The sequence below is a fragment of the Rhodnius prolixus genome, unplaced genomic scaffold, assembly GCF_049639745.1.
Source record: "Rhodnius prolixus isolate KJV_2025 unplaced genomic scaffold, Rpr scaffold_7, whole genome shotgun sequence".
Taxonomy (NCBI): Eukaryota; Metazoa; Arthropoda; class Insecta; order Hemiptera; family Reduviidae; genus Rhodnius; species Rhodnius prolixus.
Genome location: NW_027411582.1, coordinates 13,419,183 through 13,435,187, shown reverse-complemented (window position 1 = coordinate 13,435,187; position 16,005 = coordinate 13,419,183). Strand labels below are relative to the sequence as shown.

General features: G+C 35.6%; 1 protein-coding gene across 5 annotated transcripts in view; it reads right to left on the bottom strand.

The window, feature by feature from the left end:
* Nucleotides 1–503: 503 nt before the first annotated feature.
* The window catches only part of LOC141447019 (26S proteasome regulatory subunit 6A-B-like), a 39,634-nt gene continuing 24,132 nt past the window's right edge, over nucleotides 504–16,005 (bottom strand). Inside the window, exons 1-3 of one of the 5 annotated variants that reach the window (XM_074114161.1) lie at nucleotides 9,503–9,596; nucleotides 5,751–5,779; nucleotides 504–1,918 (exon numbers count right to left, since the gene is read on the bottom strand). In XM_074114161.1, the coding sequence (XP_073970262.1) occupies nucleotides 644–1,909 (1,266 nt within the window). In that variant the 5' untranslated portion in view covers nucleotides 1,910–1,918; nucleotides 5,751–5,779; nucleotides 9,503–9,596 and the 3' untranslated portion in view covers nucleotides 504–643. The other 4 variants (XM_074114159.1, XM_074114160.1, XM_074114162.1 and 1 more) reach the window with 4 other exon arrangements.

Genomic DNA, 16,005 nt, shown 5'->3' with positions numbered 1-16,005 from the left:
GTCTGTGCTATGGATTTGAAGGATGTGCTTGTAGTAGACATGTTGTTGATCAGAGGGTTTGTAATGACTGTGTAGATTTGAGTGGAGTTTTGTGTACCGAGATTGGGCTATTTCAGTAACCAGAGGAATGTTTAGATCAGAGTGTATAGTATGATTGGAGACGTAGAAGGGAGCGGTAACTATTGTTTTTAGAGTTTTAGACTGTAAGGTTTGAAGTTGGTTGATGTTCGATTTCCGTACAGCTGCATTCTGTATTGGGGAGTTTTCTTTTGATCGTCAGGGTCAGTTTTGAATGTTTATCGAGTAGTTTTTTCAACATTTTGTACCTCAGATTGAGATCAGTTCGTTTGAGTCTCGTGTAGGGATTCCAAGTTAGTCGTTAGTCAAGATGTAGTCCGAGATATTGTACTTGGTTAGTAATTGGTACAGAAGTATTGTGGAAGGAGAGAGGAGGGAGAGTTTTCTTGATTAGAGTGAATATTATGTAATAAATAAATGTAACATAAAGCTTAAAATGTTGTATTTGCGAGAAACAAAATAATTGATATTGATAATAAGACAAAATTTTAAAATGACATAAATATTAAGGAACATTGATAACTTTCATTATTTTAATGGAATTTATAAAAAAACAAATTGATGATTAAGCGTAATGATTAAGTTTGCATTTTTTTCTGGCAAGCACTTCAGAAATCGCTTCAATGAAATCATCATGCTCAACAATTGCAGCATTTCTTCTTAACGCTATCATACCAGCTTCAACGCAAACCGCTTTACATTGGGCACCATTAAAATCTTCCATAGTTCTAGCTAATTCATCAAAATTAACATCCTCTGAGATTTTCATCTTTCTAGTATGTATCTGTAGGATACGTGCTCTTGCGTCTTCAGTTGGCGTGGGAAATTCTATTTTCCGATCAAATCTACCCGAACGTAGTAAAGCCGGATCTAGTACATCAATACGATTTGTGGCGCCGATTACTTTAATACCATCAATTGAGGAAAATCCATCCAATTGATTTAACAATTCTAGCATGGTTCTTTGCACTTCACGATCGCCAGCTTTTATCGAATTAAAACGTTTCGTACCGATAGCGTCCAATTCATCAATGAATACTATAGTCGGCGCTTTCTCCTTGGCCAAAGCGAATGCATCGCGTACAAGTTTAGCACCGTCACCAATAAACATTTGAACCAATTGTGTACCGGCTAAGCGCAAGAATGTGGATTTGGTCTGCGATGCACAGGCTCTAGCTAGCAGTGTTTTACCAGTACCTGGTGGTCCATACAATAGAACACCTTTGGGTGGCTTAATACCCACTGTAATAAATTTATCCAAACTAGTCAATGGCAGGACAACCGCTTCAAATAGTTCCTCGATTTGTTTATCCAGCCCACCAATATCTGATAATGTCTCCGTCGGCCGGTCATCAATTTGCATCGCTTTTACTCTTGCATCGTATTCGTTCGGCAATTTGTCCAATATTAAATAGGAATCCTTATTCACGCCAACATATTCGCCAGGTTTCATTGAATCTGGCGGTACGAGGCCAACCACTGGTAGGAAATACGTTTGCCTTGTGGAGGTTTTAATGACAGCGCATTTTGTACGTTTTGCGTCCAAATCCACCACAGCACCCTCTTCTTCTGTCTCTTCTGGGGGTAAGTCTAATACTTCGATGACGTTTGATACTAGATAAGGCAAAGTTTTATTTATCTTAATTTTTTCCACATTTTCACGTATTTTATCAGTTTGCGCTTGTATTTCGTGCGACACCCTGGCCAACTCTAATCGCATGATACGAATATCATTCTCTAGTAAGGATACTCTTTGTTGGATTTCATCGTTAGTCATGAAGTATATTTCATCCGGAATGTCGTCCGAGTTTTTATTCTCCTGACTCGCCATGATGATTACCTATAAAATAAGAAACAAAAATACAGAATTAGTATAATTAATAGCAGTAAACTATTAACATGAAACAGGATGTCCTGCCCTTTATGTAATCTTAACAACTTGCAAAAACTGGAAGCAATTATTACCTTCTCTTTTAAGACTAATCGAATTTTTGATATCGAATATCGAGTACAGAAACATCGATTGTCAATAATTAAAATTCTTTTTAGTTATATGATGCATTCATATATTTAAGTTTGAATTATATATTTATGTCTAAAGTTAAGTTTAATATTTCTGTTTATTATCGAAGAATTATTGTTTATTATTGTTTGTTACCATCTTTTTTTTTAAACTCCATTTAATTTACAACTGCCTAATGGCAACAAGTAAATCGGATTACAATATATAAATAAAAATGGCTGGAAAGATTTGAATGAGGGTCGTCCAACGATAACCATCATGAGTCAGCTAACACAGGATGCCGTTGAAGTGAATTCGAAGGATGCCCTTCTTTATCATCGCGAGGCCATCGATGCTTCAGTCTTCGGCAAGGATTCGAGGGAAGAGTAGATTGGGATAGATTGTTTATGAATGGGTTGAAGTGTTGGTAAAGTTTGGAAAGAAAATTTGGGTGTAACAGATTTGGCTAGGTCAAGGATAAAAGGTGATTTTTAGGTCTGTCTATGATAGTGTGATTGCATACGTAAAAGGAGCGTTTAGGATTGTGCGTAGGATTTTCGTTTGAAGGGGATTGGATGCGGTTGAGATTGATAACGCTTTGCAGTACCCGTACTGCACCATATCTCCAATTCTACTGTAGCGAAAACGATGATATTTCTCTCAATTGTAGAGAATATACTAGTCTATAATTGAACGTAATTCCATACAGATCTGTGCATTACAAAGCGAAATATTTGGAGTTTAAATTTGAGGGTTATGAAATGTCATCGAATTTCAACACGCTGTATCTCCAATTCTACTGTACCGAAAACGATATAATTTCTTTCAATTGTAGAGAATATACTAGTCTATAATTGAACGAGTTTCTATAGAGTTCTGTGCATCAAGTCCGTATGTCCCAGATCTGTGTAGATTTTCTTTTTGTTGGTAAGAGACAATTTGGAGCGTTTGTCGAGAAGTCTTTTTGGTCACTCGGTAACGTAAGTAAAGTTCCTGTCGCTTGAGTCGAGTATGGCGGTTCCAAGTAAGGGCGCTTGTCGAGGAAAAGTCCAAGATAACGCACCTTAGCCGAAGGAATAGGAATATGGTTCAGATAGATTGGTTTGTTACCTCTGTTCTGATGTCTTTCCTTAATTATTTTTATAATTTCTTGGGTTCGTTTAATTCAGTAAGAATTTTGCATTTGTTTTCTTGATTTTTCAAAATTATTATGTATTGCCCAAAGTGTAATCAGTCCTACTCTTTGTTTAAAGTTACAGTGTAATATTAAACAATAAATAAATAATTTAAAATCATAATAAATACAAATTTGCTATAAGGTTTAACAGCGACCATCCAAACCGGCCAAATAAACTTTTTTGGATCAGAAATCCTGTATCCGGGAATGCCACTTAACTCGAATGGATTTTTCTATTTTTGAAAAAAAAAAAAAAAAAAAAAAAAAGCTCTCTTTTAGAACTTGCTGTACCAATTTGTACAGAAGAAGATTAGATTAAAGGACTCACTTCTAGGTGAGGCCATTTCATTGTAATTGATGGACATAGCCTATTTAATATTGGTAAGGAATAAAAGGAAGCCTATTTTATTTGTTTTATAGGCGGAGCCTAACGTCCAGGTACCAATTAAATGTTATTGAACGGAGGGGATGAATCAAACTTTTATTGTGGGCAGTAAGGTTTTCGTTCGATGTCGATGGTCATATGAAAGCCGAATAATTTTTTGTTCCTCCATTTTATTGGCCTTTTGTTCCTTGCAAATCAGCAAATTATTCATGGTTCTTACTTTAAATAGTATGTGGTTTGTCCGTAATATGTAGTTTTAAAATCATTTTCAGTTTAGGATGCGCGAATATTGATTATATTTTGTTTTTATTAGTCTTTACGTAGTTGCATAACTCTGGGTAAATGTTTGGATAAGTCAGTTCATATGTAAAATTGCCCTCTCACAGCTGATCTCTTAGTGCACTTCCTGTAGGCAGGGCCGGATTTAGATGAAAAGAGGCCCTAGGCTATTCCACTTATCGAGGCCCTTTCACCCTCCCATTTTTTAAGTTTGTAAATTACATGAGAGATAATAAAATACATCGCTACATTGATAGTACATTACTAATACAGTGTTTTTAGTGTTTACTGTTTTTAGAAAAGTGTAATTTTAATTTTGCTAACAATTTGAATGTAGGCCCCTCTTGATCTTTGAGGCCCCTAGGCTAAAGCCTAGTTAGCCTATAGGAAAATACGGCCCTGCCTGTAGGCCAAAATAATGTGATTTGATTTAGCTGTTTAGCAATTATTACAACAGCATATGGGCATCATTTTGGATGCCAAAACAAGCCAAATGGATTAAGTGAGTAATTATGGTTGAATCTATCAATCTACTAATGGTACCACGGTAAAATGCTCTACTTTCTGAATATTCAGTGAACCATGGTTTTACTGGGGAGAATTTTCCTTTGAAGGGTTTTAGGAATCGAGTAAATTTTAGCCCATTTACTGGTACAGTTTTTTTTAATAAAAGTTTTTTATATCAGCGTTTTTTAATTAATAACTCTACGGTGTTTGTTAATTGTTAATTAAAATACAACCAAAAAAAGCTTTCAAAATCAGAAAAATAAAATCAACTTTTAGAGCTGGTAATCAAATTAGCACCAAATAGATGAACCGTTTAAAAATTTCAGCTAGAGGAGACGTTTTTTGTTATAAAAATTGAACCAGCCATTAAATATTTAGATTCGCAGTAACAGCAATTTTATTATTATTTTTATTTTATTTTATTTCTTCTCAATTTAATCAGCTTTCCCAATTAGTAGATATTGCATCAGTATAAAAGCAGAAAGTATTATTTATATTATAAACACAACGCAAAGTATAAATAAATAAAACTGTGTATTTTTACTAAACAGCTACTCAAAACTTAACCAAGTCCTTTACAGCTAAGAAAATTTGTAAAAGTTACAAAAAAAATAGGAGGTAGGTGTAAATATTGCTGACTAGTCCTGCTTTTAATGTGACACTTTCAGTTAAGTAAGTTTTTATACTTTAAACTTTAATAACTCATTTAATACGCCTAAGTATTTCTACACGTAATAAGTAATGTTACTAAAGTAACGCCTATTTAGTCAGGAAAACTTTTACGTCAATCTACCAAATTAGGTGTCATGGACTGGAGGCAGACTAGAAAACTTACTTTACTACAAAATTTTTTAATATTAACCATTAACCCTGCATCGGACGCCATAGTTTTGTAACATCATGGGACGCAGGCTAATTTAAGCTGCTAATTTCGTCAAAAATGTTTTAGGAAACGAATTAAAAATTTCAGTTTATTTAAATTTTTCTTAAAAAAAAAACAAAACTTGTAAAGTTGAATGGAACATTAACGTGAATACGTAGAAAAATCACAGAAATCTCTAATTTGGAGATGCACATATTTTGTAAATATGCGATAGTTTTTTAGCATCATTATCCAAGAAATTTTGTACGTATTGGTGTCCGCTTTGTTCAGAAGAGCGCTAAAAATGGCCATGAGCCATCTCCGAACATTTATGTACACTCTGTACATTCCTATTGTCACCAACTACACCTGGCAAACACAATAAAATATTATGGTTTCCTCGTCTAACTCTAGAAGTAGTTTGGTTACCGACAATTTGGTTACTTTATTCTGTACATACCCACTCTAATTCATCCGCACCATGTTCGTCTAAAAAAAAAAAAAAAATTCTTGTTGAGAGTCTCGAATCTCCTTCTTATTCTTCTATTCAATGTTATTCTACAAAAACACTCATTGCAGAAATAAAATCAATGAATGGGAAACGGTCTCACTTTGTAAGAGTTTTTGATAAGAACACTTGAAAAATTTCAATACCCAAAAAAAAATAACACCATCGGGCGCAACTAATCTGACAGATTACGCGGTCGCTAAGTAACACCACATAACTAATGAGTAAAACACCGATAGGCCGTTTGGTTGGAAGAAGGTAAAAGAGGAAGCTACTGAGGGCCCATTGGCTCATTCAAAGAAATACCTGAGTTGCTATCAACAAGAAAATGCCCTCTTCATCTCACAGATTAAAAGCGCCCGATGGAGGGTTAAATAATAAAATAAAAATCTAAACTCTATGACCAGGGGAATCGAACCCATTACTTCCACACTTTCCTTAGCTATGCGAACCGCGCCTTTAACCACTCGGCTACCGTGACACCCTAACTGTATTAGATAAAGCCCCATACATAACTGAGATTTTTCACCGTTAAGTTATTTATATCTCCCACGGGCATACTCTAAAGAAATATGAAATCTTAGATTACAGTAGTTTTATTTATTTATTTTATTTATTGAGCTGTAGAGCCCAGAAAATTCCATTTTCTGGAAAAAACACTTTTTTGGATCCAGCTGTAAACGGATTTTTTTTTTGCATGCAACTTTTTCTTCACTTTTGAGGGGTGTTAGGAAATCGCTACTCAATCAATACCACGGTGAATCTAAACCTTATTTGGAAGCAGCTATCCCTTTTAATACAAATTCTATTTATAAAGATGAGAGAAAATTGTTGTAAGTTTTTCTTATAAATGATTTTTTTTTTCCTCCCAATAATAAATTAAAGTCTATTGTGAACAGATATTTCTTCTGAATTCTAAAATCCACAGATACTTTTAAGACGATTGTAATTTATTCCCAAAACGTCTAAATTAAATTAATTTCTCAAATATACAATGAGAAGAAAATGAAAAACTTATTTCTCACTGCCAAACGCAGATACACCAGCTTCCCAATCTCCTCCTCATTGTATCGAGAGTTTTGCATAATTTCTATTTCTGGATTCCAACCTTTTCCAATTCAGATATTTAGAAATTATCTGTCGACTGAATGCATTAGTGAAACATAACATTTTCTATGCTAATGGTATGCCAACATGGCGTCTGAGTGTGCGAGTGTGTTGAGAGAGAAAGATAATAACTGATCATTTTCCGGTTTCCAGTGAACATCAGCCCAAATTGTTCCAAATATGGAAAACTAAACGAACGGAAATAGAGGGAAGAGAGTTTTCATTTTAACCCAGACAACTTCATACGCGTCTGTGGGTCCAGTATAGCTGCGCTGGATTCGTTTTTCAGCAAAAATAGCTGGACAGACGTACAATTCCATTAAACGTTGTTTACATTTTGGTATCTAACTAATTTATACCTATGTACATGTATGTACCAACAATCATGTAGACTTGATCTGCAGAAGCGGAAGCTACTGGTAGACTAAATTATCAAGCATCGATAATATTTATACATAAAAATCTGTTTCCAACACTTTTTGCTAAAACTTCTCAAGGTTTCAACTTTATAAATTCCCGTAAAACACCAAATTACAAAGTAAATAAAAGAATATTGGTTTACGATGAAATATTTGTGAGAAAAACTTGACTCACTGATTGCTCAGATTTTCGTGGAAATTATATTCGTGGAAAGTTAATTCAAAAAGAAAAAAGTCTCTCTTATTTCAGAAAACTTAACAGGAAAATTAAAACTATACTTTCTATTAGCTGTAATCAGAGAAAGTGGAGAGCCAAATCTTTGTGAAACCCAGGCAGGCTCTTGGCTAATGTCGACTACTTACCCGAAGGGGGAAGTGGATTAGCCACTTTTTCAGGGTACTTGGCGGCATCCCTGCGGGTATCCCAGCCTAACAACGTGAACATGAGTAACATTAAACTGTAACTCCCCAATACATTTACACAGTACACATATGGCATAGTGGTGGTATATCCTCACTGCTAATCCTTGCTTCTGTCCCTCCTTTGAACCTGTCTATATCCCTTTCCTGACCCCAAGCTGAGATCGAGACTTGTATCGAGGATGTATGTGTCGATACAGCCGATCAGCTAGCCAGGAAAGGAGCTAACACTGCTTTCATTGGCCCGGAATCTGTCCTGTAGATCACCAAGGGTGCAGTTCGTATGGCTCTCAGAGATTGTATCTGAAGAGAACATGAAAAGTTCTAAGTGATGTGTTCTGGAGTCAAACACAGTAAGACTATGATGCCTTGGCTGTGTAAACAAAGAGGCAAAGTGACTCGACTCTGTGCTTGGATAGAAATCAGATTACTCTGATTACAGGCCTATTCACAGGGCATGGTAGGTTCAAGGTGGGGCTTGTTAGCTCGGAACCGTTGTGCTGGACTATATCAGGAAGAGGAGGAAACAGCCTCTCGCTGTTAGATTATGTTGCAATCGAGTGGTTGCGCTATGAAAACTTTGGAACGCTGAGGCCGATGGAGATAGTAGCGCAAAAAAGAACTAGTAGGGAAAGTCCTCAACCTCTTTAGGAGTTCGCTTACTGGACCTAAGAAGGGGCTGGCACAACAAGTCTTCTGTGGCTGCGGTGCCGTGGAGCGTAGGTCCTGTACCGAAGTTGATTTAATCTACTTTCTTGGATCCATTGATTTCTTGTAAATGATTGTTTAGTAGACTCCTTTTGACCACGTAGCGTATTATGATTTTTAAATTATAGACAGATTTGTTTGGATTCACATAATGACTGTACAAAAGAAAATTTAGCATGCTGGATTCCTATGCGAAGATCAAGGATTCCAATCCAGCTGCCGGCCCTTAGATGTTTCTCTCTCTAGAAGTTTCCAATAGTTTACTGTCCAGCGATGGACAGTGTTGTCTGCTGTTACGGAGGCCTCGGCAGTGCACTGGATAAAAAACTCCGGGAGCTAATGCCCCTCTTAGATATTGATGCACAAAAGAAAAACAAAATAATTGCAGCGCATCTTAGGCAAATTCGTTCGAGGCCATCTCCACTTGGGAACCACTGCTAATCTACTATCATCTCCACAGACTCCTCGTGCTCCCAAAAAGCTTTACTCTTAACCAAACTAATCAAATCTTCTTTTCTTTCTTATTCAAAAACGCCCGGATTAATGTTTCAGTTCAATTTCTTCTTTCTGCAGTCATTTTCGTACCTCAATGATGTACCAAATTGAACTGTAATGTTAAAAAAAAAAAAAAACTATTGTAAAGCTCTCTTAACAAACTATAATAATTTACAGTTCGACTGAACTGTGTTCTTAACAAATGACAACATAATATGTAACTAGAAACCTACATCTTTAAATTACTTATTTTTTACTAGGCAAATTATTAAACATATTTCTGTAATTAAAAACATTTACGATAGCGGATATCGGTTAAGTTATACTCTCTGTTTAAGAAGGTTAGAATCTATAATTCTTGTTATACCGGAATTAATAAATGAATTAGTTATTTATTCAGCAATTAATACACAAACAGATCCTGTATAATGTAGGCTAAATGGGTTTTTACGAGTATGTGAGGCGCACAATTAAAACGTTAGTTTTATTTTAGAATTCGCGTGCTTATAGGAAGAAAATAAAAACTAACTTTAAAATATAGGATGAACGTGCTACCTGCAATAGTATAAGATGGCTATTTCGTCACCTCTGTAATCGCAAGTAAATCGTAAAGCACTTTGTTTAAACCACAAACTAGTCACATTGTCGCGAGTACAAATTTATTATTGCTAGGCAACAAGTAGGTTTCATGAATTAGTTGAAGTATTTATTTATAAAGTTGTATCGAAATATATTAATTATCTACGGAACTCTTCCTCTTTGCATCTTTTGAAAGACTCCGAGGACAAAAAAATGTTAGCGAATTGGTTTGGTTTTGGTCTAAAACGGTTCCGAACGTTTTTCCGTAAACTTCCAAAACAGTTTGTTAAAAACCCATTTTTGAGAGAACCACAAAACGGATACTCAATTTAAAACTCAAAATCCCCGTAAGGGGAAGTGGATTAGCCACTTCTTCAGGGTATTTGGCGTCCCTGCGGGTATCCTAGCCTAACAATATGAACATAAGTAACATTGAACTGTAACAACCCAGTACCTTTACACAGTACATACAGAGCATAGAGATGGTGTATCCGCAATCCTTGCTTCTGTCCCTCCTTTGATTCTGTCTATCCCTCTTCTGACCCCCTGGATCCCTACCCAAATGAGATGAGGACTCGTGGTAGAGGATGAATGCTGACAGGGTAGTAAAACATATGTACAGTAAGGATCACCTTGGGGCACCGGGCGATAACCTCATTGTAATGTAGCCTTCCTGTGGCAGTGGGGGTCTGCCACAGGTGACCGTTAATCCCCCCACCTCATGTGGGACTAAAATGAATAGAAATAGAAAATAAAAATTAAAAATCACCAGCTAGAGGGGTTCTTCGGTTTTCTGAGGAAGGTACGCTGGCCTGGTTCTGAACTTTAAGGGTAGTATTGTGCCCAGACCTTAGGATGGATACGGTGAGACACAGGAGAGCGTACCTGGAGTAAGCGGAAACGGTGACCCCCAAGAAACGGAGGCTCCTTGCTAGGGTGTCTCCCAGAAACGATTTTCTCGATTGCGTTGCAATCGAATGGTTGCGCTATGAAACCTTTGCAACTTTGAGACCAAAGGAGATAGTAGCGCAAAAAGAACTAGTAGGGAAAGTCCTCTACCTCTTTAGTAGGGGGAGGTTTCGTCTACTAGATCCAAAGGGGAGGGCACAATAAGCTGCCTTTGGCTGCAGTGCCGGGGGACATACGATTCTATCCCGCTTTTTTTAAAATTTAATCTTTAATCTAATATAAAACTCAAAATCCAAAATCTGGTTGATGATTACAATTCCTTCTTTTGCTAGTAAGGTTAAAAAGTTAAAAAAAAAACTGAAAAAACTATTATTTTCCATTCGTGCTCAATTTTGAAAATAAAGTGTAAAATTTAGTCGCAAACAATTTTTCCTAAAAATTACGATTAAAACTTTGGTAAGTGAGGCTAGATATTTTTGCTTATGAACTGAAAGATTATCCATTAAATTTACAAATCAAAAAGCTACGAGGTTATTTAGTCTGTGCTTCATTTAATATGAAAACAATTTTAATTATTTAATTTGGCAAACATATGTTTTTTAACCAATACATTTGTTTAAAGTTGCCATATTTGGTATTATGTAAATATTAAAGCAATTTATTTCTTTAATAATGATTAGTGAGTAATAATGATTAGTCTCAATAAGCTGAGACTAATAAAAAAGGTTGGCGTATTCCAAATCATATTTGGACCATTTTCACTACGAGTGCTTACAATAAAATAGCAACAGGCCTGGAATAAATAGTTCCATAATAATTACAGAATTTAACTAACCTGTTCTTTAAAAGTTACTCCCATATTCGCCAGAGAAACTGTCACAAAAACACTGAGAAACTGCAAAGAAATAACCGAACACAATTCAAGCTGTGATCACTCTTGATTGGAGAACGCCCACTCTAACCGTGACTTGCACTATATTTCCAGCGTCATATGGAAACAGGGATTGGAACCTTCCTGCATAAAGTGCCGATCATGTTCATTGCTTTGTGAATAACCAAAACATTATTCTGGTTGACTTTCTTTTTTTTCCAATCAAATATTTACTAATTTCTGGTGAAAAATAAATAAAAATTCATCGCGTGAACCCTCTCATGACTGACTTTCTTTTACTAATATTTTCAAATATTTCTCACAAATTTCATAAATCTCCAAATATTTTAGCCAATTGTTACCAATAACCCAACTCATCTTAAAAGATCTACTGTGGGGTCCTAAAGTGCATAAAATGTGCGTGCGCCGGTGAAGTGCTCAATGTGCACAATTAGCATGTATTCTGATGTTCTAAAACTCATTGAGATTTTTGCCTGACGTATTTCCTCAGAATCAAAGTTTATTGTTTGAGTGTTTAGGTGTGATAGTGTAAATGTTGTTCATGTTGTTAGACTGGGGATATCCGTAGGGACGCCTAGATCCCTGAAGAAGTGGCTAGTCCAGTTCCTCTCTACGGGGGTTTGATAATGGTAATTGCAATAATATAATATCGGCGACGAGAATCACACCCCTCACAAATAGACCCAGCCAGAGACCCAGATGCCGATGAAGTAAGCTGGACCACTGGTTTTGTCCTGTACTGTACGAGGAAACCCAAAGTCTTGCTAAACGAATTTGTTTTATTTATTTATTTGCAACTGTACAAAATATACATCTAGCAAATTTATATAAACATTTGATTGTGTCACAGAGCTGGCTCAGTACCACAACCAGGATGACGGGATGAGAGAAACCAGCCAGCGCTGGAACTCTCTAGGAACTTATTGGGGTTTAGGAAGCAATGAGGTCACGTGGAGGATTGTCAGGATGGGACGATGTGGATAGTGATTTAGCCAGAGGATTTGGGGGTGATCGCGAGAGTTTGCTGTGGAAATTTAGGAATCGGATGTGGATGAATTCATTTACAAACGGAATATTGAGATCATGGTGGAGGTTGCGGTTGGAGACATAGAATGGTGCGTTAACGATTCGGCGGAGGACTTTAGACTGGAAAGATTGGATAGGTTGGATGTTGGATGGTTTGGCGGAGCCCCACAGTTAAACGAATTAACTCTTGAGTGCAAGCCATCTAAATATTGAATTGCATCATCATTGAGTGCTGAAAGTAAAAGAACTATTCAAATTAATAGAAACAGTTATTCACAGTCTTTCCATAATAAAGTCAAATCTACCTTTTCAGCTACATTTTACTGCGATCCGTTTAACTCAGTGAGTATTTTGTATTCGTATCGCCCAATTTAATGTTACGTTAAAGATTTCTCTAATATTCATACATAATAATGACAATTATGGACACGATAAATTTCAAAAAAAGCATAAAAAGACACCGGAAATAGTTAAAAAAACACTGTCAGTAAACTGGAGTTGACAGTCGTAAATGAAAATTTAATTTTTGATTAAATTGAAATAGTAGAAGGATGAACTGCTAACAATTTTGCTAAATATTCTGAGCAAGCTCATCTCTTGCTGTATTTTTTTTTTTTTTTAATTCATTTACGGGGGAGTTTTAATTTTATAAATGAATTCATTTTGTTTTGTTTTTCCCCCTCAGCAGACGCCATTTTCATTTCAGTTAATTCCTGTTACAATAAATATAATTTTTACAAACAAGCGTTAAAAAGGTTTGTTTACAATCAGTAAGCCTCACGTACTGTGAGTTTCAGGCAAAAGCGTATCTTTTTAAATTGGACTCAATCGAAGTATTTTCTCTTTACAAGTCATACTTACAAATAAGTTGTAAGAGAAAGAGGTAAATCACAGTTTTCTCTTTCAAAACTGGATAACTTAAATTTAAACCAAACTATAAATGACTGTAAATTGACAAAGCTATAGTAATCACAAATAAAATCATTCCTAAAAAGTGGTAATATCTCAATCTTCTTTAACTAAAAATAGAATGTAAAGGAAAAAAATATATTCTCTAATAATCACCCATAAGTAGCCGAGAAACCCTTTAAAAACAGCAAAAAAGGGCAAGGTTCTTTTACGTATATCAAGTTTATTCCAATGGCCAAGCATTCTGACTTTTCAACCTATCTAGGTCCTAGAACCTAATTTTCCACAAGTAAGGTCAAATTACTGCTGCTTCTCAAGATAGGAAGAAGTTCTTCTCTTGTTTTTTTTTGCTCCAAAGAAGGGTATCCCATTTTGAATGCAAGTGAAATGAGAATTTCTAGCAAACTGGTCAATTTACCAAGACTGTAATCAACTTGAAGGGCAAAAAAAAGTAAAAGATTGGAGTTGGTGATTTGTTTAGCAATGATGAACAGTACCTTGAAATGAATCCACAGTAAAATACGTCTTGGCTTCCGTTCAAAACCATTTTGGAGGTTCTTCCATCGCTAGATTGAATCAATAAATTGAAGTTTCCTTTTCGCGGTCGAGAACCGAAACAATTTATCCCATAAGAAATAATGTAAACTATGTCAGTTTATTTCGTTTCTAAGCCCCAGAAATATTAGGCCGTTTTACTGGCCTAATTTTTATATTTTATGTAAAAACATAAAATACATTTCATATTTGGTAATTTCTTTCTTGAGTTCAACAGTTCTTCTCGCAGCTTTTCTCTTACCTGAATCTTTACTATCACTGCTGGCTTTCTTTGGTCCCTGATGTCTAAGGGTTAAAATAAGTGTAATGTAAAGGTAAACACTAAGTGTGAATCTTCCTCCGATCGCTGATTGACTCGTACTGGGCGAGGCGCGCCGGGCCCGAACGAACGCCATTCGGCTCAACTCGGGTGTTCGAATTTCAAATGTTTGTTCGGATTTCAGGACAATATTTGTTGGTCGAATATCGATTTGTTCGAAAGTCAAGTCGTTCTCGAAAACCGAGGTACCACTGTAATCTTAGTGACGTTTCACCGAACATGCATTAAGTTTGATTACAACAGACTACTAATGTCAAGTTTAGAGAAACCAGGTTACCCAGAAATAAGAAATTCAGTTTTTTTTGAAAGCGTCTCTATGGATTTTCCCCTTATATTAACGCTCCGGATAAGACCAACTACATTACGGGTATCCTAAGACTGTCTTGTGAGTTTGACTAGACTTGAAGAAGCTTCTGGGTAGCATTTGAAAATGGACGTTCTTGCTTCTCTGTAAGTTTGAATTAGCATCTACTTGGTTTTCTTTAAATTTTAGAGGGAGTCACCTTGAGAATAACTTGAAGTGCATTGATGGAGAAGGGCTTGTTGGCTCAGAAAGAGGTGATTTTCTGACTGCCAGCTCCCTCAGCTTTCCTTATAACCCAGCTAGAGAATCAGGGTGAGTGCTTTCATCACTTGGGGATACTATAGGATGTATTGTTTCCATGAGTAAAGGTCGAGCGAACATACACAACCGATAATGGAAGAAATTTCGAAGCAAGGGTACAACACCTATTTTAGTAAAACAGAATAGAATACTGCCAAAAAAGAAAAATAATTGCATTAGTATATGCCTTTATATGTATATATTTTTTGAAAATGCATGTCCAGCAATAAACTGTGTGCTGAACAGAAAGAAAATAAAGAATTTGGTATGCAACAGGTGAAAAATGTAGCGAAAACTATAAACTATTACATTTAACTAATAAACTATGGAGATTATACATCCTCCTCGGTCCAAAAAAAAAAGGGATTCACGCTGTAAAGATAGTTCAACTATTAAGGGATCGTCAACAGCGACGATCTTACTATCCTCTGGTTCAGGAAAAATGCCACAGCTTCCACATGGACCGGATCATGAAATCTCTATGTCCATAACAACTGGCCTTTTATTTAACTCATGATAACTCTGAAAAACTTCCATAGCGGATGTTTGATCTGCAATCTGCAGACTGCATCAAGGACAAGAGGTTCATGATATGAGACCTCAGAACTTTTCAGTAAAGATACTGAATACTTACAACATGTAGCGCCATGAAAAATAATAATAATGTAGAAAGAAATTAGATAATCTCTTTAAATATTATAATTCATAAGTTTTTGTTCAGTTTAGGGGTAATTAGGTAGTAAAACGAGTTAAAGAGTTGTGTTTGTGGCCATATCTCCCAGTGGAGTTCAACCTACTTTTGTATAAACCGAATTATAAGAAAGAAGATATCAGATTAACGTTTCAAATGAATTTAAAAACAATAAAAACGCTAATTTTTCTACCAAAGCGCCATTTTTAAAACTTTTTGTTTTGAACACAAAGTTTATTATCAGACCAAGTCTTAAATAAGTTTTATTTCCTCTATCAATTGAAGAGAAGTGCCTATATTTGGGCCAACCTTTTTTTTAATTGAATTTCCTACAGGAAATTATGTTTTGAACTCCTCTGTAATAGTTGTAAGAAATCTTAATTTGATAGATGCCTCTAGACATTTGTGGAGTTAGGAATCTTATAAGGATATCACTGGAATTGTTTTAAAATTGCGAAGAAATAACAAAAAAAAATTCAGCGTTAAACTCTTTCAATGTTCTTTTATTTTTCAGTTATATTTTTTTGATTTTAATCGATTTCAATCGATTTTTATTTTTATACCGAATAATGTC